This window comes from Phoca vitulina, unplaced genomic scaffold, assembly GCF_004348235.1.
Source record: "Phoca vitulina isolate PV1807 unplaced genomic scaffold, GSC_HSeal_1.0 scaffold83, whole genome shotgun sequence".
NCBI lineage: Eukaryota > Metazoa > Chordata > Mammalia > Carnivora > Phocidae > Phoca > Phoca vitulina.
The window spans coordinates 3,722,996-3,745,290 of NW_022589786.1; the positions used below are offsets into that span (position 1 = coordinate 3,722,996).

Consider the following 22,295-nt stretch of genomic DNA (forward strand, 5'->3'; position numbering starts at 1 on the left):
TGTCAACAGATCATCTACAGGCCCAGGAGGGAAGGAGGAGTGCCAGGAGGAATGGGGGCGTGCGGGGGGCTTACCTGTCAGGCATGGGCCATTTTAGGTATCTGAAAAGGTATCTTTGGGAGCAATGACCCAGGATAAAAGCTGACAGAGACCTAACAACATAACATTTATGTAACGGTTCTGTGAATATGTTTATACAGAGCTCAAGCATCATCTACCTCTATGTTATAGTGAACTAACTTGATAGGAGGTTTCAGCTTAGTTCATTTAAAGAAATGGAAGAGGGAGCACACCCCACTGACTCTCCTACTAAGTCTCTTCACTCCAAGCCAGTCTTCACTCTGAGCCATGCTATTCCATTCAGTCCTCATGAAAGCAAATGAAAGACACACTCAAGCTTTGTCTGCTTTATTTCACTACATTAAGTTAAGCTATAAGGCAAAACAGGAACCTGTAAATTCATAAAGATCAAGGAGAGGCTCTCATTCCCAAAAGGGACCAAAAATGATGTTTCTTCACAAGTATGCGTGACATTTATTTAGCTCATTACACCTATAAGCACTTTGAACAAAAGAAACCTCGGTGGGTTAATCAAACCACAAATACAAATTAACTTAGCTTTATATTTCCAAAACTGTAGTTTCTAGTGCTAATGACATCTCACTCACCTGCAGTGGTGCACACTGCCTATGCATTGACAATCTTGCACCTGATCTAATATAAAAATGCAACAGATAAAATTCCAAAGTCACCACCTGCAGCTGTTGAACCGTTTCTACTAATACACAGAATACTGGATTGCACTGAAATCTTGAGGAAACATTAAAACAATGGCTCTGTTATTTCTTCAAGTTAATTTGGCTTGTGAAGAAAAAAAAATTCTATGATCAAAAGTATTTTTGTGTTTCTGTGTCACATGGGGGTGATGAGACCCATTACTTCAACATTATTACTTTGGGGAACAAATACTAGCTACATGCCGTAAACGCACAATATACAAGTGTGTGTGGCCTGCAAACGTGTAAACACAGGAAGCCATTCTCTCCTTTGACATTCGGGTCCTCCACTGGCAAATGGGGAGCAATGGCTTCAGAGTAGGCTCTAGCAGGTAGTGAAATAAAAACCGACACTCTGTGGGGTCACAAAAAATTAAACGATTTCTCTAGTCTTTGTCATTACACAACCCCCTGCCACAACTCCTAAGAGGCTAAACCTTACTTATTATTGTCATAATATTAGAGATATGTGTATTTTTTTCTTATACTGCAGCATATATATTACTCTGTGGAGCATTGTTTCATAAAGTCAGCTTGACCTTTCGAGTACAATTTAGTGTCTTTCAAAGGCTTCCTAAATATTTTTATCTTCCAGAGGGAGCTAATAAGTTACTACGTCCTGTCTGTATTCTAGATTACTACACATCTTAATTTTTTTTAAACTAAAGGCTTGAACTTAAAAACAAAACCAGGATAAACAGGAAATTTCTCTTTTCCCCAAAAATGTGTTGGCTGCTTGCTAACAATACATTTATAGAAAATGTGGTGTAGAAGGTGGTCTACTTGGTCAAGTCTCATTTTAGAAAACGTCACAGAAATTAAGGTTAGCAAGCCAACTCCAGGATACCAAAAGAAAACAGCATGTGTGCTGTCAGGCAAGTATTCTGGGGTACTAGATGAACTTTTTTATGGTTTACATCAAAACGGCCTTATTCGACACACCATATGATAAAAGTCTTAAAACTCAGGAAGGGGAAAGGTTCTTTATCTTAATATCCAGTTTGGGATTCAAGAGATTGTAACTGCTATTTCCCCCTTCAAATCAATGGAAAGAACATCAGTTTGGATCATGCTAAAAATCTGACCTTTAAAATGTTTTCTGCATTCCAGAAGTGAATTTGTCTACCAAGTTTTCTTTGGCCTCTTTCCAGGTGCCAAGTATTTAGAACAACTTATTGAGTTAAAGAGGCAGAGCAGAGGGGAGGGGGAGGGAGTAAGACATAGAAGGGCTACCTACGGATGACAGCGTTAACCCCTGGATATTGTGGCAACATTTAAAATGAATGGAATTCGCCACCCCCTTGACATGACATGTGATTGCTTGCTTCTCCAATTCTTAAAGGAAAAAGTTCCATATTCTAATGAGAAAGAAATTTTAAGAGCACCCGATAAATATGCATCCTGTATTTACTCAGAAGAGGGCAAATGAGAGCGACTTAAGAATCTCACGGGTTTTTCCAAACACCACAAAACTAAAGACAATGTGACAATTCTATTTTTCTGTCCAGTGGAAACCTTGGCAAGATGGGAGCCATGGCGGCAAGTGAAGGGGTATGTTTAGACTGCTAGATTATATAGCTATATGGAACGCAGATAGCAGCCAGTACAGAGACCGACGCTGGATCATTAACAGCAGGTTTGTTATCATTTTGTCTGTGAAACTGTGATCCTTTTTGAGATGAGACTGGGAGATAGTATGGTCAGAGTTTCTCAGGTGGTAAATCTAATGCCACTCCAAAGAACAGCCATCCCCTATCTTGGGAGGGAACTATGCTGTTGTTACTCGACACGTGCAGGGTTCAGTGAGGGAGACAGATTACTGGTATTAACAGAAGTGAGAGCGAGAGAACAGCAGTTAGCCTGTGTTCCTAAGGCCTTGCCACTGCCCCCACCCTCCTAGGAATAGGATTCAGTAGTGTATGGGTACATCGTTACAGACAAGGCTTAATGAAGCAGCAGCTTCCACATTTTAATGTGGGCTCATGGTGTCCTTTGCCCCACCAGTGGCACCTTTAAGGAAGAAGTGGGCCCAAGCTGAGTTCCACATGCTGGGTGAGCCAGATGACTTCTGTGCCCTGGTCACTTTCTTCGATGGGACGGATGGGGGCTGCCAGGTTTTTAAAATCATGCTTCATCTTAAAGCACACGGTCACTTCGCCCTCCTCACGTTGTGGTGTCACTTTGATGAAAATACCCACTTTGTTGGCCTTTCTGAAGGCTATAATGCTATGGAAAAAAATAAGTACAGTATTAGGCAGGTCACAGGTCAGCCAAGCCACTAAGACTTACATTTTATCTGATGACAAGTTAAGACCACCACCTCATTTATTAGCAATAAAGAGTTCTTTGAGCAAAATGTCAATCTATCTTTTTAGTATTACAAAAGTAAAATACAGTCCTAAAAAATTCAAATGGGAAGAAATAAGTCTTCCCTTATTTTCCCCTTCAGCACACAGAAAAACTACAAACACTTTGTTTCTTAACCTACCAGATATTTTTCTATGAGTTTACACCTTTCTGCTTTTTTAACCAACACAAAAGGGACACACTATTTATTCTATTAACTTGGTTTTTTCCACTCAGTTTATCACAAACACTTTTCCATACTGGTATATATCGATCTTCTCCATTCTACTTAATGGCTGCATAGTATTCTATTATAGATTTACTGTAATTGTATATACTGATGTTACTGCCAGTTTTCCTGTATAAACAATGGTGCTGTGAATATCCCTTTACATTTATCTTTGTGTGCATGTGGTAATGTTTCTATAGGATACAGACGGATATTAACTCAGAACTCTAAAGGAATTTCTGGAACACCATAATTGAATTAGTGTTTTTGTAAATAAGCTCTGTAAATTAGAAATTTTTAGAATAGAAAAATAATCTCTTTAGTTGAGATTTCCATTTTGATTTTCTCTGACATGCACTTGAAGTTTGTGCTTTAATAACTTAGCTTCAAACAAAAAGTCAAAGTGCAATGAAACAGAATTTGATCTACTATTCAAACGATACTCTAAGAAAAGTTATTGGATTTAAACATTTACATAGTATTATATAGTATTAATTTCCAAATATCTCAAAGTCCTAAAAGTGCAATGTGAAATATAATTAATTCAATTTTTTATTACTCTGTCATGTAATCTGACTAGAATTTGGTATCTCAGATGATCTTTCCAGCCGCTGACCTTGGTTTAACAAATTTCTATACCGAATTAATGTCATTTAAGGATCCACATAAAGCAAGGATTACAGAGAATGCATTTTGTATTGTATTAACTCAATAATGCATTTTATACTGTAGTAAATAACTAAACCCTTGATTTGTAGGATTCATTAAAAAAAAAACTCAGTTATAAATAGTAAGAAGGCAAAAGTTAGTGTCTTTCTAGCCTAATTTCCCAGGCAACCACTGATATCTGGGAAGCTTTAAAAAAAAAAAAAAGAAATGCAGATTTCTGGTGTACCCCTAGACCTGCCAAAGAGAAATCTCTGGGGTGGGGCCTGGAACTCTATAGAACAAAACAAAACACCTGCCCTGGTGCTTTCTGAATTAACTCAAGTTTGGCAATCACTGCATTAAACTCATCTTTGCCCTTTGTTTTTCCCACCCATCCCATGTTATTTCTTCTTTCAATGTCTTGCTGAGGGAGCTTTGGATCATTCTGTTAAAAAGACCTTACATGTTCCTTGTGTCAGTAGATGAAGCTATTCTTTTCAGCTCCAAGCCTACCTTCTGTATCTTGCTTTGTGACACAGGATTCTGCTGTCCATGTCTCTCTGCTTTGTAGGCTGGCTCCCTGTCAGGCTCATGTCAAATGGAGGGACTCTAAAGGAGACTAGAAACCTGGAGAGGGAAGGGGCTTACTCCTGCCTATGAGCTGCCTGTGTGTGTGTGGTTCCTGTGGGCCTCACTCCAGCAATGCTTCTTCACCCAAGAAGGGGCAGTACCCGTTGCAGTTTTATTTATTTACTTAACGATTTTATTTATTTATTTGACAGAGAGAGACACAGCGAGAGAGGGAACACAAGCACGGGGAGCGGGAGAGGGAGAAGCAGGCTTCCCGCAGAGCAGGGAGCCCAATGCGGGGCTTGATCCCAGGACCCTGGGATCATGACCTGAGCTGAAGGCAGACACTTAACGACTGCGCCACCCAGGCGCCCCCCCGTTGCAGTTTTAGACTGGATCCTGACTGATGTATCCTCATCCAGGGAGAGGGTTGGTTTTTTACTTCTCAGTTATTAGGTAAGAGCGAGTCAAATCTATTACTCAAGGGGCAGGTGGGGAGGGGTAAGTGGATAAATCCAATGATAAAACTATAGAGAGAGAATACTGTATCCTGTCCACAACTATTAAAAATAATGCTCTTGAAAATTTTTATTAACAGGGGAAAATATTTACTATTTAAAATGAAACAAGGATTAGAAACTGCTTACAGAATGATCCCAACAATGGAAGAAATATATGGAAGGACGAAGACCAAAATGTTAATGCTGCTTATCTCTGGTGGTGGGATTTTATTTTCCTTCTTCATAGTTTTATATATATTCTGCAAATTTCTACAGTAATTATTTTTATAAACAAGAAGAAAAAATCATCTTAAAAAATCAAGATAAAAAAACTGAGATCTGTAAGTGGGCCTCCTATATTAGCCAACTGTGGTATGTTGGGGGGATCACTAAGAGATCACTCACTCAGGATCATCCTGAAAGTCCTGGGGTTCTGCCAACTCATCATACTCCGCTGCTGCATCCTTGCCAGCTAAAATGAGCTCTTTGGGCGGCACCACCACCTGGAGAGCAAAACAGAGAGGGTTGCCTCAGAATGGGTCAGTGTGTTGTAGGACATTCATTCAACAAAATACAAGACAGCAGTACACCAACCTAAACATATAGAAGTTTCAAGTTTCAAGAAACAGAGTATTACTTCACTTTTACAGAGTTTAAAAACTTACTATTTAGGAACACAGACATTTCTAGTAAAAGTACAAGAACAAAGAACAGTTAAGCATTCTTCAGACTAAGCCTTATGTTGTTACTAGGCCTCAACTTTGCTAAGGCAGAGGTTAGCAGATAACAATGTCAACCACATTTCTAATTATGGATACGAATGAGGCTGGGAGGTATAAAGAGAAAGATAGCAAGTCTACAAACTGGGTGTACATGTCAGGCACTTATTTCTGTCTCACGGGAACAGGTTATTAGTGTTAATAAAAAAAGCAAGGACAGATGAGTGTCATCTCTCTTTGAAAGTGATGCTAATAAGTGAAATCATTAAAAAGAAAAAAGAAAAAGGGGATAAAGAAATTCTCTACTAATAAGTATTCTCTGAATAACAGCTAATGAAAGATATAGACATCATTTCTATCAATTTTTGTTGTATCATGCTGAATTATGAGTCAATAATAGATTGCCCATTGAGTAAAGTTCTTGATCTAAAATTTCAAGTACTAGATGAATCGCCAAATAGCCAAACGAAAAAAGGCCGCATTTTATTCATTCAACTAACATTTACTGAAAGTCAAAATCACCTATTTTAATATTTAGTGCTATGCACGCTGTATGTAAGTGAAGGGCATCTAGAGGAGGCATACCAGCGTTTAAAAGGACATGTTATTTCCTAGGAGTCTTGAAGCCTGAGTATGTGTTAGACAGAGAGGTGTGGGTATGTACGTATGTCAGGGAATTGCATTCTAGGAAGAAAGAATAGCGTCTGCAATTCTCCAGCATGAAAGCTCATAAGCACTGCATCTGCTTGGATTATATGCATTAATATGTATGATTTGGAGAATGCTAGATTTGGGGATCTGGGGGAAGGTCATCCTGGAAGAACAGATAGAGGGGGGACCACTGAGAACCTCTCATGCTATGCCGAGGAATTTGGATTTCCTCCCTAAGTCAGAGAGATGCCAAGTGATCAGTATGCCATGATCAAAGTTAGATTTTAGAAAGATCACTCTGGTGGCCAAGACAGACGATAGGCTGGAATGGAAGTGGGGGTAGATTCCAAACAGGTCAACAAGGACGTTACTGGCACAGTCCAGATAAGAAAGGATGAGACCTTCAAACAGGGCAGTGGCAGTGTGATTGTGCATAAAGTAAAAAAAAACTCGAGATGAAATCAAAAGAACATGATGACTGCTTGGATGCGGAAATGGAAGACAGCATGGAGTCCTTTAAGCCAGGTCAACAGGCCCCTCCAGGAAAAGTCAGGGTCTCTCAGGATGAGGCAAAATGCTCCTACCTTGGCAGTGCTGTTGATATTATCCAGGTCCCCCTCCTCGCACTCCAGCAGTGTCACGTGGGTAAGGTTCTCCACTGGATTCGTAAGCGTCAGGAGGACCTGGCTCTCCTGGGGAACAGGACAAGCCTCTCTCAGACATGTTCCACTACTGCCACCTAGGTCCACTTTCTTAGTTGTTGTACCAAGCATTTCACAAAATCACTCCCGAGCAGTAACACCCCCCTACACCTCTACATCACTACATTCTTAAAGTGCTCACGGATTCCTATTCTATTATTTATAGATTAGGCTATATATGCTCTGGAGTTCCTCAAATTACCTGAGGAAATAGGGCAGATCCCATAGAAAGGGCCAGGTACTAGATTCAGAAATTCTGAGGAACGTACATTATCCAAGTGATTAAAGTTTACAACTCTTGCTCCATCCAGTCCTCCACGTAAGGACTCCTAAGCAATAACTTAGTATGCTTAGTCTGAAAGTCCTCACAAATAAAGTATGAGAGCCACAGGGTAGCCAGACACAGAAAAAGATCATTCATCAGGACTCTAAAAGACTTTTAAGATTTCTTGACCCATAATTTGCCCTTGTTTGGTACTTTGAGATTAGCGAAATCTTTCAGATGAACGTGGACTCCATAAATGTCTTCATAAGCAGCATGAAAGGAAAGAACAAAAGGGACTGTTGCAGAATATACAACTCATGGAGGGGATGAGGGGGCATAGATAAGGAACTCAAGGAAGAGAGGGGCTGTGGTAAAGAAGAAATCCTGTTCATTCATGGTATCTGATACACGCACAGACATGGGATGTGGAGAGTCTCCTGGCTGGAGAAGAGCTAAAGATGTCTGTGGGGTAAAACATCTTCTTTCTTTCCCCACCCATGATTCCATCTTTATATAATGTGCACGCTGCTCCTTTTAAATGTATGTCAAAGATGCTGTTGCCAAAAATCCCAGCTTAAAGAAGTTAAAAATCCCAATCCCTTTATGATTTCAAACTTTCTTTTCTATCCCTTGCTCCTGAATCTCATTCTAAATACACACAGCCACCCACATACACATACACACACATCTCTGATCAATCCTTTGTCTTCCAGTCAATAAGCAAAGTACTAACCTTCATGTAGCGAAGGTTGGGAATTGACATGATTCTCACTTCTGGGATATAATTGCTATGTGTGAATAAAAAAATACATTAATGTTCATTGAAGTCGCTTAAAATTATTGTTACTTTTTTTTAAAGTGATTTCAGTGAAGATTTCTTCAAGTTAATTAGAATACGTCACAGAAAAAGAATTTTAAAGAATCATACCATCATAGTAAGAACTTAAGACATGAAACCAACTGGTAATGAGTTCTTTCTGAAATCGTTATGTACACTTCTATTTAGAGCCTATATATCTGTGTGCATCATGGTAGGTATCTTCCTTATACATTTGCTAGATATATTTTTTGAGATTTTATTCATTTCTGTAAATCTAAAAGGCAACTGGTTAAAGGACCCACAACTGACTTAGTAACACACTGCAGAGGTGGAAACACACTACCACATACTTATCACTTTTATAAAGCACTATGCGCCAGGCAATGTTTTAAACACTTTAAATTTAACTTATGTAATTTTCACTGTGACTGCACGAGACAGGTGTTATTATCATCACTCCCATTACAGAGATGAAGAAACTCAGCTTGGGAGAAGTAACTTGCTGGTGAGTGGCCAGGATTCAAACTCAAGGCTCCAGGGTCCTTCCCCTTAACCACTGTTTTGCTGCCTCTCTAAGTAAGACAACAGAATACTATACTCACATGTGCTTAGTCTGAACTCAAAATCACCCAGGGTCAAATCTCAGCTTAGTGTTTATATACTTATTCTTTCCTCCAAAGTCAACAGACCAGCATTTCTCAACATTTTTGACGGCTGGAAGGACTTATTTTTAATTGCTGCACAATATTCTACAACCTGAGTGTACCTCAATTTAATCAACTATTTGTTAATGGTTCATCAGCTTGACACTGAAATTGTTTTTAGCTTTTTGCCATTAAAATGTTACAATACACATCCTTACATAGGTATCTTTAGATATTGGTGGTTTTGTTTCAACAGAATAGATTCCTGAAATAGTACTGCTGGTTTAGTCTATTTAATTTTGTCTTGATATTCCAGACCACTCTCCAAAAAGACTCTAGCAATCCACAAGCCTACCAACAATGTATGCAAATATGTTTCCCCACATTCTCACGAGCACTAAATGCTCTTTATTTAAATAACTTTATTATTTTAAACTTTTCCTATCAAGTTGCAGAGTCTTTCCATGTATTCACTGACCATTTGAAATTCCTCTTCTATAAGCTGCCAGTTCAAATCCCACTCACATTTTTATCTTTCCAATCTGTGGGAATTATGTCTTCCAGGGACATTAAATTTTTATCTGTCATGGAGTAGCAAATATTCTTTCCTGCTCTATTGTCTGTCTTAGGATTCTGTTGTCAAATATATGTGTATATATATGTATATATATATATATATATATATATTACAAGTCATGTTTGTTGTTTTTTTTTTTTTGCTAAGGGCCAGCTGTCTATTTTCTTCTTTAGTGGTTTCTGGGTTTCCTGCCTTACTTAGTTCCCTCTAAGCACTTCTTGCCCTGAAGTCAAGACAATATTTCCCTAATTTTTCAAAATATTTTTGTTTGATAGGTGGTTTTTGTACACAAAATTCCCTTCTATTGACAAGTCCCAGTGAATTAACACTAATAATCACTTTTATCCCACTCAATGACTGTTATCAGAACATAAGATGAACACTGTTGCAGGGATACTCTTTCATTTGCTATGCTTGGTTATTTTTTACTTTAATATTTTGGATCATTACCAAAATCAGGTTCTTTATAATTTGTAGTCAATGACCAGTGACTCTCTGTCCAATAATCAACTAACAATCACTGCCCCAGACCACATCATCACAGTGTCCCCTGATGCAAACAGCCTGGATTCTAGGTTTATTTGTTTTAAACTTCATGGTATATAACTTGAAACCTAAACAGAAGAAATAGCAAGATTATTCTGATGTAGTTTTTCTTTTCTTTTGTTTTTAAGCCCAGAGTAAATACATTTTGTGTTGAAAAAGTCAACAGTAACTAAAAACACTGATCCCAAAATACTCACACAGCAACCAGTTGGATTTTGAATTTGATAGATGTTGGATTAAATTCTGGCTTGCTCAAATTGTGTTCACATTTCTAAAAAGAGAAAATTATAGTATGTATCAGAGGAAAACAAGAACAAACCCTGCTGGATCCACAGAGCTGCTAAATTCGGAAGGACAGCACTGACTCGAGTTTTGCGGTTTTATTCTGCTACAATACCACACGTTTTGAAATACTGTGTATGCCACTGATTGCCAAAATTTGCAAAGATGATTTGGACTTGTCTGGACGTAAGCAAGAATATCAGATATTATTATACCTTTGCGGTGCTTAATAACTACTGAAATAGTAACGACACATACTGAGTGCATACTAGGTGTGTTGAACCATGTGCTCCTTAATTTAAGTGGGTTTATTTTTTTTTTTTTTAAGATTTTATTTATTTATTTGAGAGAGAGAGCACATGAGGTGGGGGAGGGTCAGAGGAAGAAGCAGACTCCCTGCCGAGCAGGGAGCCCGACGCGGGACTCGATCCCGGGACTCCAGGATCATAACCTGAGCCGAAGGCAGTCGCTTAACCAACTGAGCCACCCAGGCGCCCAATTTAAGTGGGTTTAAACAACACATCGATTTTGTAAGGTGAGTGTAGGTACCAAAACTATTATTGTCCCCATTTTACACATGATGAAAATGGGGCACAAGAAGGGTAAGTCATCTGTACAACTCCACAGAGCCAGTGAGAATTAAAACTGGGTCAGGGCACCTGGGTGGCTCAGTCAGTTGAGCATCTGACTCTTGGTTTTGGCTCAGGTCAAGATCTTGGGATCATGAGACTGAGCCCCGAGTCAGGCTCCGCGCTCAGCTGGGAGTCTGAGATTCTCTCTCTCTGCCCCCCACTCACGCTCTCGTGCTCTCTCTAAAATAAATAATCTTAAAAAAAAAAAAAAAAAGAATCAAAGCTGGGATTTAAATCTAAGTAGTGTGATTTCAGATCCCATGCTTTAAAATACAGTAACAATTTTTTACTTTCTTGAATGGATACTACATATACCTGGTTTAAAAAAATCTCTTAACAGTACAAAACAGGAACAGTGTAAAGGTACCCATTACTTGTCCCCTTGTCCTCCTCCCCAGAGCCCAACCAGTATCTCATGTGTTTTCTCACAAACAGCCTGTGCACATACAAGTATACACACACATCGTCTTTTTTACAATAACATAAAAGGGAGTATTTTATATACTCTTCTGCCCTTTGCTTTTTTACTTATCTTAGAATTCCATGCCAGCACACAGAGCTACCTCTGTAACTTACTGTAATCATTTCCGTAAAACTTATTCAACCATACCCAAATTGATGGATATCTGGGATGTTTCCCTGATTTTGCTACTATAAATAATGCAGCAATCAGTTAAGTATTCTTGTAGATCAGCCATTTCCCACGTGTTAACTTTTGCTAATCTGGTTAACTATCAAATGGTATCTCACTGTAGTTTTAACAGACATTTCTCCGATTATTGTAGCACTATCTTTCATGTTTATTGGCTACTGGGATTTCCTCTGCCGTGACTTCTATGATACTGTTTACTGGGTATTCGTATACTGACTGGAGTATCTTTTCCTTACTAATTTGCCAAAGTTCTTTACATGTTCTGGACACTAATCCCTTAATTACATATCTTACAAATTAATTTTCTCAGGCTATGGCCTATCTTTTCATTACGACAGGTTTTCTTTGGAGTGCAGGTGCAAGTTTTAATGTGTCAAATATATAATATTGTCCTCTATAGTTCGTGCTGATTTGTCTTATTTATGGAATACTCTCTTACCCAGAAGTCAAAGATTTTCTTGTTTCCTTCTAGAAGTTTTGCTCTTCATATGTGCTCATTAAAGTTTCTAATGTTCCAGGGCGCTTGGGTGGCTCAGTCGGTTAAGCAACTGCCTTCGGCTCAGGTCATGATCTCAGGGTCCTGGGAATGAACCTCGCATCGGGCTCCCTGCTCAGTGGGGAGTCTGCTTCTCCCCCTCTCCCTCTGCCCCTCCCTCCTGCTCATGCACTCTTCTAATAAATAAAAATTATCTTAAAAAAAATAGTTTTTAATGTTCCTGAAATTGACTTTTGTGTATGGTGTGAGACAGAGACCCAATTTTATTTTCATGTGATTATTTGACCTAGCAAAATTTAATAGGCTATTCTTTCCCCAATGATCTGCAATGCTGTATTTAGTAAATACCAAGTTTCCTCACACCCATGAGTCTGTTTCTGCTTTCTCTATTCTGTTCCAAGTCTATTAATCTATATATATGCATATTGAAACAAATTTTTGTTTATACACACATTTTAATTTTCCTTCCCTCCCCCCCTTCCTTACACAAAAAGTGTGTACTTTGCCACACACCCTGCTTTTTGCATTTAAAAATATATCCCATATTAGTACATTCTTTTTTAGAGTTATAGTACTGTGTGGATGTACCATAATCTGCATATTTTGGTTTGTATTTGTGGAGGCCTATCTACCCTGAAGACAGATGGATCAATAGGAAACTGCTTATTTACTTTTGGTAAATATGGTGAATTATACAGTCAACATGAATCTTGTATAAAGTTTTATTAATTTACATATTAAAATTTACTATCATTAATCTTCTTCAAGGAATCGACTTTCGGTTTTATTGCTCTTTTGTATTTTATTTTATTTTTATTTATTCATTTATTTATTTATTTTTTAAAGATTTTATTTATTTATTTGACAGAGAGAGACAGTGAGAGAGGGAACACAAGCAGCGGGAGTGGGAGAGGGAGAAGCAGGCCTCGCGCTGAGCAGGGAGCCCGATGCGGGGCTCGATCCCAGGACCCTGGGATCATGACCCGAGCAGAAGGCAGACACTTAACTGACTGAGCCACCCAGGCACCCCAACTCTTTTGTATTTTACAGTGGTTCTTAATTCATTAGTATCCTCTTCCTTCAAGTTTCTTTGTACTTACTTTGCTGTTCTTTTCCTAACTTCTTAAAATATCTCCTGAAATTACTGATCTTTTATTTCTTCTTTTCTAATATATAGATTTACTTCTAAGCACAGCCTTAGTTACATCCTATAAGTTTTGCTCTACAGGAATGACTGATTCCTAACTTAATTGCATTATGATCAAATAATATATTCTAATAATGTCATCTTTTGAAAAATGTTGAGACTAACTTTATGACCAGTATACAGTTAATTTTTATAAGTGTTATAAGTTTAATTTTTATAAGTTTATAATTTTTATAAGTGTATAGTAAAGAATATATATTCTGCAGATATTGAGTACATGTTTATTCTCTCGGTTACCAAGAGAAGCATGTTGAATTTCCCCAAATTCTCAAATGTTTATATATTTTGAGTCTACGTTATTTAGTGCATACAATTATAGAACTGTTACATCCTCTTTGTGAATTATTTCTTCATGAATTATCCATTTAAAAATTTAGTATTTACACAATCTATCTTCCCCAGCTATCTTCACTTCCAACCTTTCTGAATTCTGTTTATGTTTCTTGTGATTAGCATGTAATGGGTAGGCATTTTGTTGGTTTTCTTATTTAGTTGTTTAACAAGCATTTAGTTCACTGGCATTTATATAAATACTGAGATATTTGGCTATAAATCTATCTCACTACATACTTTCTATTTGAACCACCAGTTTTATGTCCTTTTCCCTCTTTTCTTTTCGTACGTAGCCTTTATCAAGCTGAGAAAGTTCTGTATTCCTGTTTTACAGAGTCCCCCCCCTTTTTTTTAATCATGAACGGGTGTTGGATTTTGTCAAATGCCTTTCCTGCACGTATCAATATGATCATGTGTTTTTTTTTTAGTCTGTTGATGTGATGGATTACATTGATTTTCAAATGTTGAACCAGCCTTGCATCCCAGGGATAAATCCCATTTGGTCATGGTGTATAATTCTTTTAATACTTTTTGGATTTGATTTGTTAGTATTTTGTTGAGGAGTTTCTATGTTCATGAGAGATACTGCTTTGTAATTTTCTTGTAATGTTTGCCTTGTTGATACCAGGGTAATGCTGGCCTCATAAAATGAATTAGGAAGTATTCCCTTTGCTTCTACCTTCTAAAACACATTATAAGAATTGGTATAATAAAATATGTGGTAAAATTCACCAATGAACACGTGAGCATGGGACTTTCTGTTTTGGAAGATAATTAATTATTGATTCAATTTCTTATTTAATACATATACGTCTATTCAGATCATACGTTTCTTCTTGTGTGAATTTTGGCAGATTGGGTCTTTCAAAAAAATTGTCCATTTTATCTAGGTTATCAAATTTGTGAGCATAAAGTTGTTCACAGTATTTCTTTATTACCCTTTTAATTTTCATAGGCGCTCAAGTGATGCCCCCTTTTTCATTTCTGACTAGTAAAATGTGCCCTCTTTTTTTCCTAGTTAGACTGAAGAGAGGCTTATCCATTTTATTGGTCTTCAAAGAACCAACTTTTGGTTTTGTTGATTTTTCTCAATTGAGTTCCTATTTTCAATTTCATTGATTTCTGCTTGAATTTTTTTTTTTTTTAGATTTATTTATTTTAGAGTGAGTGAGTGAGTGTGGGGGGGAGGGAGGGAGAGGGAGGGGTAGAGGGAAAGAATCCTGAAGCAGCTTCAAGATTCAAGCAGAAATGTGTTGTTTATTTTATTTTTTTTTTAAAGATTTTTTATTTATTTTGACAGAGAGAGATACAGCGAGAGAGGGAACACAAGCAGGGGGAGGGGAGAGGGAGAAGCAGGCTTCCCGCCGAGCAGGGAGCCTGATGCGGGGCTCGATCCCAGGACCCTGGGATCATGACCTGAGCCGAAGGCAGACGCTTAACGACTGAGCCACCCAGGCACCCGAAATGTGTTGTTTAATCTGCACATACTTGGGAACTTTCTAGTTTTCTAGAACACTTTCTACTTTTCTCCCATGGTGGTCTGAGAGTAGAAACTGTATGATTTCTATTCTTTTAAATTTAAGGGGTTTTTTTTTGTTTGTTTTTTATGGCCCAGAATGTAGACTGCCTTGGTGAATGCTCCAGGTGAGCTTGAGAAAAATGTGTATTCTGTTAGATGAAGCAGTCTACAAACGTCAATTTTATCTAGTGATTGATGGTGTTGAGTTCACCTATGTCCTTACTGATTTTCTACCTGCTGGATCTGTCCATTTCTGAGAAGGGGGTAATGAAGTCTCCAACTATGAGAGTGAATTCATCTATTTTCTCTCTCATCTACTGCAGCTCTATCAGTTTTTGCCTCACATAGTTTGACACTATTGTTAGGCATATACACGTTAAGAACTGTTATGTCTTCCCGGAAAATTAACCCCTTTAGCATGATATGATGCCCTTCTTATCTCTGTTAACTTTCTTCACTTTGAAATCTGCTCTGTCTGAAACTAATACAGCTACTCTTCTTGCTCTCCAGTGAGTAGTGTTAGCATGGTGTATCTGTTTCCATCTGCTTACTTTTAATCTATATGTGTCTTTTTACTTAAAAAGTGGGTTTTTCCTTCTTTTATTTAAAGTATTTGTTGAGTACAGTTGACACATAATGTGACATGAGCTTCAGGTGTACAACATAGTGATTCAACATCCCTACATGCTACGCTCACAAGTGTAGCTACCATCTGTCACAACACTATTACAGTATCATTAACTATATTCCTATGCTGAGCCTTTTATTCCTGTCCATAAGTAGAAGCCTGTATCTTTTCCTTCTTTCTTAGAAAGCTTTTGCATTATAGCAATTTTCTAACATATGCAAAATACAGAATAGTATTAGAAATTCCTAGGTACACGTGACCCAGCTTCAACAATTAGCAACTTGTTAGCAACAATGGCCAATCTTGTTTCATCTATACTCTCACCCATTCGCCATGCCTATTTTGAAACAAACATCAGACATCATGTCATTTCATCCATAATATTCTGGTATACATCTCTAAAAGATGAAGATATTTTTAAAAATAACATTATTATTATCCCTAAAAACATGAGAAGTTCTTGTAATAGCATCAAAAATCCAGCTAGTGTTTAACTTTCTCCAAAGGTTTCATAAATGTTTCTTCCCTTCGTCCCTCCCTCCCTTGCCCCTTTCTTCTTAGGTTTTGTTTGAATTGGGATTTAAATGAAGTCTACACACTGTGTTTGGTTGATATGCCTCTCAGGTCTCTTCTAATCTACAGCTGTGTTGTTAACGGTAGCCACTAGTCACATGTGGTTATTTAATTAATAAAAATGAAAGACTTAGCACCTCAGCCACACTGTCACATTTCAAGTGCTCAATAGCGACCCTTGGTGAGTGGCTACCATGTTGGGCTGTGCATATACAGAACATTCCCATCATCAGAGAAAGTTCTGCTGAATAGCATTGATCCAAAAGGTTTCTTTTCCATTTTCTTTTGGTTTTCTTTTACAGTGTATTTATTGAAGAAACTCAGTTGTTTTATAAATTCATAGAGGCTGGATTTTGCTGATGTTTCTTCTTTCTTGCTTTCTTTTAAATTACTATTATTATTTTTTTTTTTTTTTAAGATTTTATTTATTTATTTGACAGAGAGAGTGAAAGAGCACAAGCAGGGGGAGCAGCAGAGGGAGAGGAAGAAGCAGGCCCCCTTCCAAGCAGGGAGCCTGACGCGGGACTCGATCCCAGGACCCTGGGATTATGACCTGAGCTAAAGGCAGATGCTTAACCATCTGAGCCACCCAGGCGCCCCCCTCTTTTAAATTATTTTATTACTCCTCTTTGTTTCCTCTCTACCAGCTTAAAAGTTATATATTCTTTCACTACTCTTTTAGGGGTCTGTGCTCTGAACTTATTAACCTTCAGGTACCTCAGTTTCCACATCTATAGAACAGGGGTAACAATAGTACCTTCATCTCATAGTTGGGAGGATTTTTATCTTGAAAGCATTTAAAATGGTGCCTGGACACCAAGTACATTCTCTATAAGCATATTTTATATTTACTACATTCCAGAAGTTTCGGTATTGGCCAGATACCAATGTTTAATTTATTTCTGCTTTTCTCTGGTACAAATGACAATTGTGCAGAATGGAATAATTACCCGACAGCGCAGGGACCGTTTGATCAGAAGATGTTTGTGACGAGGATAGAGCTGTGAAGCACAGACTGGCTGGAAGTCAGGCTGCAAGAGGCGCTGCTGAAGGGTGGTCACTAGCATGAAAGGCAGAACCCAGGCTTAGTTTACAATGACTCACTCAAAATCAGACTTATGAGATAATCATATGAAACAATACTTCCTTTGTGAATAGTTCTTCAAAAACTACAATAGAGAAATTTGATATTTTAAAGTTCTTCAAATGATTGTATCTATTTCATTTGTTACTTGATTTATTTTACTACTAACAACCATGATGCCTTAAATATCTGAAAACTCAGGGTGTATTAGTAACAAAAGCAAAATTAGATGTAAAATAGAAACAAAGCAAAATAATATAAAAATATTACCCTCTGTTAAATTTACTGGTCTTATATAGTAATCTTCAGGTAGCGGCTCCACTTCGTCTACAGCCTGAGCTGGCTCAATCTTTATCTCTTTCTGGTCCTCTCCTTCTTTAAGGCTAAAAGATAAAAAGCACTAATTTCTCAAAGGTCCACCTGTTCATCTTCAAAGTCTATGATATCAATAACTGAAGTATTCTTCTATTGTAGAACATTCTTTCTCTGTTCAGGTCTTTTCTAAGCATGACAATCTTCTTCCCCAGTAGCAACTGTTTAATGTCACATTCCTTCAATATTCATTTTGATACCTGCTTTTCTCCTCAAAGCCATTTAATGTCCAAACTTACGACAGTCCAGCAAGGGTACTGATGGTTGCACCAGCTCGTGGTCGCTGAAGCCTGGTTCCAAGACCATATTTGTCCTAAACAGAGTTCAGAAATTCCAATTATAAATCCCATTTTTATACATCCTATTTACCAAAAGAAAGACTTTTGGGTGGGACAGCATGAGAAGCTCAGGGAAATAAGCAAAAAAAAAAAGCTAATTTGAAAGCTCCTTTTAAAGAAAGTAATTTGTAGCCCCACATCATCTTATTTTTAAAATAATAGCAAAAGCACCAAACATGGAGACTGAAATACATTAGTAGAGTAAAACTGAACTAAATGTGATTCTTTTTAAAAACTATTAATCTAAAAATATCTAAGCTATGACTTAGACCAGAACTATGTGGAGTGTCTAAGGCAAACGATGAATGTCTTCTTGGAACACCCAGTGATCATCTGCTAACTTCTTCAAGGTTAGCAAGAATCATAAAAGAGAACTTACCACTACATGAATAGTGTGTTGCTGTAGGCCCCCAAATAGCAGCAGGTTGCAACAGAGACAAAAAAATGCAGCATAAGACAGAAGCAAACTCATACAGCAGGCAGGTTATAAGGGAAGCTGGAAGAATAATGCCTTTAATTCAAATTTCTCTCCTACATACACTAGTGCATATGCTGATTATACCACTGGGCTATTCTGAAAATTTTATTTAGACTTCATTAAAGTCTCTGGTAAATGTACATGCTTTGCATATTTTAATGTTTTTATTAAGTTCTAAACTAAATATTTTTATATGGACCTCACCAATCCTTAGGGTTTCAATGGCTTAACTAATTCTCATGCAGAAGCAGTATGACAAGTTACATTTCCTCAACTGTCAATCTACCCCACAGGATTGTTGTGAGGATTAAATATGTGAAAAGTCCTTATTAGAACAGTGCCTGACACATCACTGCCCTTCAATAAATGTTACTTATTCAATGTCAACCTGCTCGACCCCAAGCAAGCATACAGAAAAGAAATTGTTCTTTGAGAGCAAATAAAACTTGGGGGACAATAACAAAAGCTCCAAATCCTAATCTTTTGCTTCTGGATTGGTAGTACACAAACTACTAGAGAATGACTTCCTTAAAGAATTCCTATCAATGACATTGGCACATATTACTATTTATTTAACCATGCAAAAGGCACCGTGTAAGAGTCAGCGTTCTTCACCCTGGAGAACTATAGGAAGCTGCCAGAAATAATCATTTGAGCTGGGAAACCATTACTATAGAATGTCAAAGGTGGCCTACCTAGGTAATATGAATAAAATCTAACAATTGCCCATCTTCTCTGACTTTTCCGATTAAGAGTTCTGTGGTACCTACAAAATTAAACACTAGCCCTGGGGAATAATCAGCAAAGAGAGGGCAGTGATGCAAAAAGGAACACAAGTGTCCTTAAAACTCAAAGAACTCAAATAGAGTAAATGATATGGCAAAAACCTAACTGCTGGACTTAAAAACCTATGATTTGAGAAACTTTCCTCTGCTACCTATCATTCAGAAATCTAAGGTCAGTGGCCACCTTCTGAAATGATCACTGTTCTCAAGGCACACAGGTCTTGTTCAATGAACTGCACACTCCTTTTTGTACCACGTCCTCACCGAAAAAGCCAAAGGCATATAGTTTCTACGCCGTGCCAGTTTCTTGCGATCTCGCTCAACCTTCTCTTTCTGAGCAAGCTGCTGGTAATATTCAATCAGTTTGTTCATCTGTAAGAAATCAAAGATGCAGTAATTGTTTTCATGAAAAAGCTAATAGGAAATATGTAAAATTAATCAATAACACTAACTGGACACATAATGAACAGAGAAGACAAATGACTACGGTAGGCAAATTTGCCCTTTTCTTCAAAGAGAATGTCTCTTCATTACATTTCTCTGAATTATTTGCAATATTAAAATGGAACCTTTAAGTTTAACAATGGGAAGAAATGGGCAATGAAAAGGCTAGGAAATTTCATGCCCTCTTTTCACTCCTCTTTTACTTCATTACTTATTTCCCCTTACAACTACTCCCATTTCTTCTGCATGGCCACAGGCCTATCTACTTCTAAGAATGTGACATCTTGTACTGTCTTCTCCCCCACTCATATATTTTCATTTTTAAAGTATGTCTTAACCCTAAAAGCAATACATGTTAATTGTGAAAACTTCAAGCAATATTAAACATAAAGAATAAAAAGCAATACTTCTCTTATGTCTCTTGTGCCCAAGTCCACTCTTGCCCTCACTAAAGGTATCTGCAATTATCAGCTTAGATATCTTTCTTACACACTACAGACGTGGGTATGAGATTACATTTTGCACGCATTAAAACAAAAACCCCGTGTATAGATATACAGCTTTTATACGTCTGAAAATAAGTATTTTTCCATATAGCGGAAAAACTTATTATTTTATAACTTCTTATTTCACTAGAAACAAACACATACTGTTTTCTTTTTCTGATTCACAGCCTGACTACAGAACTAAAGCTACAGCTAGGTTTCTCTATTAACTTAAGCCAGACTAGAAAATATAGCCATTGTGACTTAAATGTCTTATGAGAAGCCCTTTCTGTGTAACAGACACCAAAATACATATCAAAGATTTCTGGCATATGCCATATCCACTGATAAAATGGAAGATCTTCAGCCTTTTTCTCCATCTTTTCTTAGTTCATCCTCTCTCTGATGACGCTTTACTTACCCGTTGCGTGTGAGGATTTTCAGGTTCCTGCCAACCACCACTAGCTGCAAAACAAAAGGACATTAAACAAATTTTCATAATTTGGTATTTTTATTTTCATAAAAACAGGTCATCTGCAGGCCACAAAATGAAACTTAAAAACATAAAATCATAGAACTTTTTTTTTTTTTAAGATTTTATTTATTTGACAGAGAGAGACACAACGGGAAAGGGAACATAAGCAGGGGGAGTGTGAGGGAGAAGCAGGCTTCCCACCAAGCAGGGAGCCCGATGCAGGGCTCGATCCCAGGACCCCAGGATCATGAGCTGAGCCGAAGGCAGATGCTTAACAACTGAGCCACCCAGGTGCCCCAAAATCATAGAACTTCTAAGAAATAGTCCTATGAGTTATATAGACCAGAACATTCAGAATGAAATTTTCATTAAAAATAATGATGGTGACAGGGGCACGTGGGTGGCTCAGTTGGTTAAGCGACTGCCTTCAGCTCAGGTCATGATCCTGGAGTCCCAGGATCGAGTCCTGCATTGGGCTCCCTGCTCAGCAAGGAGCCTGCTTCTCCCTCTAACCCTCCCCCCCTCATGTACTCTCTCTCTCGCTCATTCTCGCTTTCTCAAATAAATAAATTAATTAGAAAAAAAAAAATGACGGTTGACAAAGATAACCACCCCCACCACAACTAACACATGCATAGCTTCTGTGCCAAGCATCTGAAATGCATTACATTTCATTTTATACAATAACCCTCTGACATGGGGATTCTTATTATCAGTCTCATGAAACTGAGGCTCAAAGAGGTTAAATAACTTGCCCAAAGTCACACAGATAGTAAGTGGTAAAGCTGGGATTCAAACTCAAGCAGCCTGACTCTTAAGAACCTGATCTTATCTAGAATACTGTGCAATTTCTATGTTCTATGACCTTGATTCAGAGAAGAATTTCTTACATAAGAAACAAACAGCACAAATCACAATGGAAAAGATTATTCCAGAAAGCTAAAACCATAATGAATACAGCTGACTCTTGAACAACATGGGTTTGAACTGTGAGGGTCCACTTATAGGTGAATTTTTTTCAATAAATACAATAAAGCACTGTAACTGTATTTTTTCTTTTCTAGCTTACTATATTATAAGACTACATATATACAATACATACAATATACAAAATATATGTTCATCAACTATTTATGTTATCAGTGTGGCTTCCAGTCAACAGTAAGCTATTAGTAGTTAAGTTTTTGGGAAGTCAAAAGTTACATGCAGATTCTCGACTGCACAGTGAGGGGGGTCAACACCTCTAACCTCTGCATTTGTTCAAGGGTCAACTGTATATCTCAATAAAGCTAACAAAAAAAAAAAGGGAAAAAGTAAACTATAATGAGATACCATTTTACAACCATCAGTTTGGAAAAATTTGAAAGAAGTCCCACAGTACTAGAGCAGCCAAGGATCTGGAGCAGCGGGTAGTCTACTCTTATTACTAGTGGGAGCAAAAACTGGTAAGCCATTTTGGAGAGCTGAAGATGTAGACAACTTAAAACAAGCAATTTTATTTTCAGTTATGCAGAGAAGCC

General features: G+C 37.7%; 1 protein-coding gene across 2 annotated transcripts in view; it reads right to left on the reverse strand.

The window, feature by feature from the left end:
- Positions 1–392: 392 nt before the first annotated feature.
- DCTN4 (dynactin subunit 4) overlaps positions 393–22,295 on the reverse strand; it is a 33,660-nt gene continuing 11,757 nt past the window's right edge. The window contains exons 4-14 of one of the 2 annotated variants that reach the window (XM_032395257.1): positions 20,722–20,765; positions 19,636–19,743; positions 18,488–18,508; positions 18,010–18,083; positions 17,669–17,781; positions 17,265–17,374; positions 10,190–10,263; positions 8,139–8,193; positions 7,024–7,131; positions 5,475–5,572; positions 393–3,002 (exon numbers count right to left, since the gene is read on the reverse strand). In XM_032395257.1, the coding sequence (XP_032251148.1) occupies positions 2,789–3,002; positions 5,475–5,572; positions 7,024–7,131; positions 8,139–8,193; positions 10,190–10,263; positions 17,265–17,374; positions 17,669–17,781; positions 18,010–18,083; positions 18,488–18,508; positions 19,636–19,743; positions 20,722–20,765 (1,019 nt within the window). In that variant the 3' untranslated portion in view covers positions 393–2,788. The remainder of the gene's footprint in view (positions 3,003–5,474; positions 5,573–7,023; positions 7,132–8,138; positions 8,194–10,189; positions 10,264–17,264; positions 17,375–17,668; positions 17,782–18,009; positions 18,084–18,487; positions 18,509–19,635; positions 19,744–20,721; positions 20,766–22,295) is intronic. The other variant, XM_032395258.1, reaches the window with a different exon arrangement.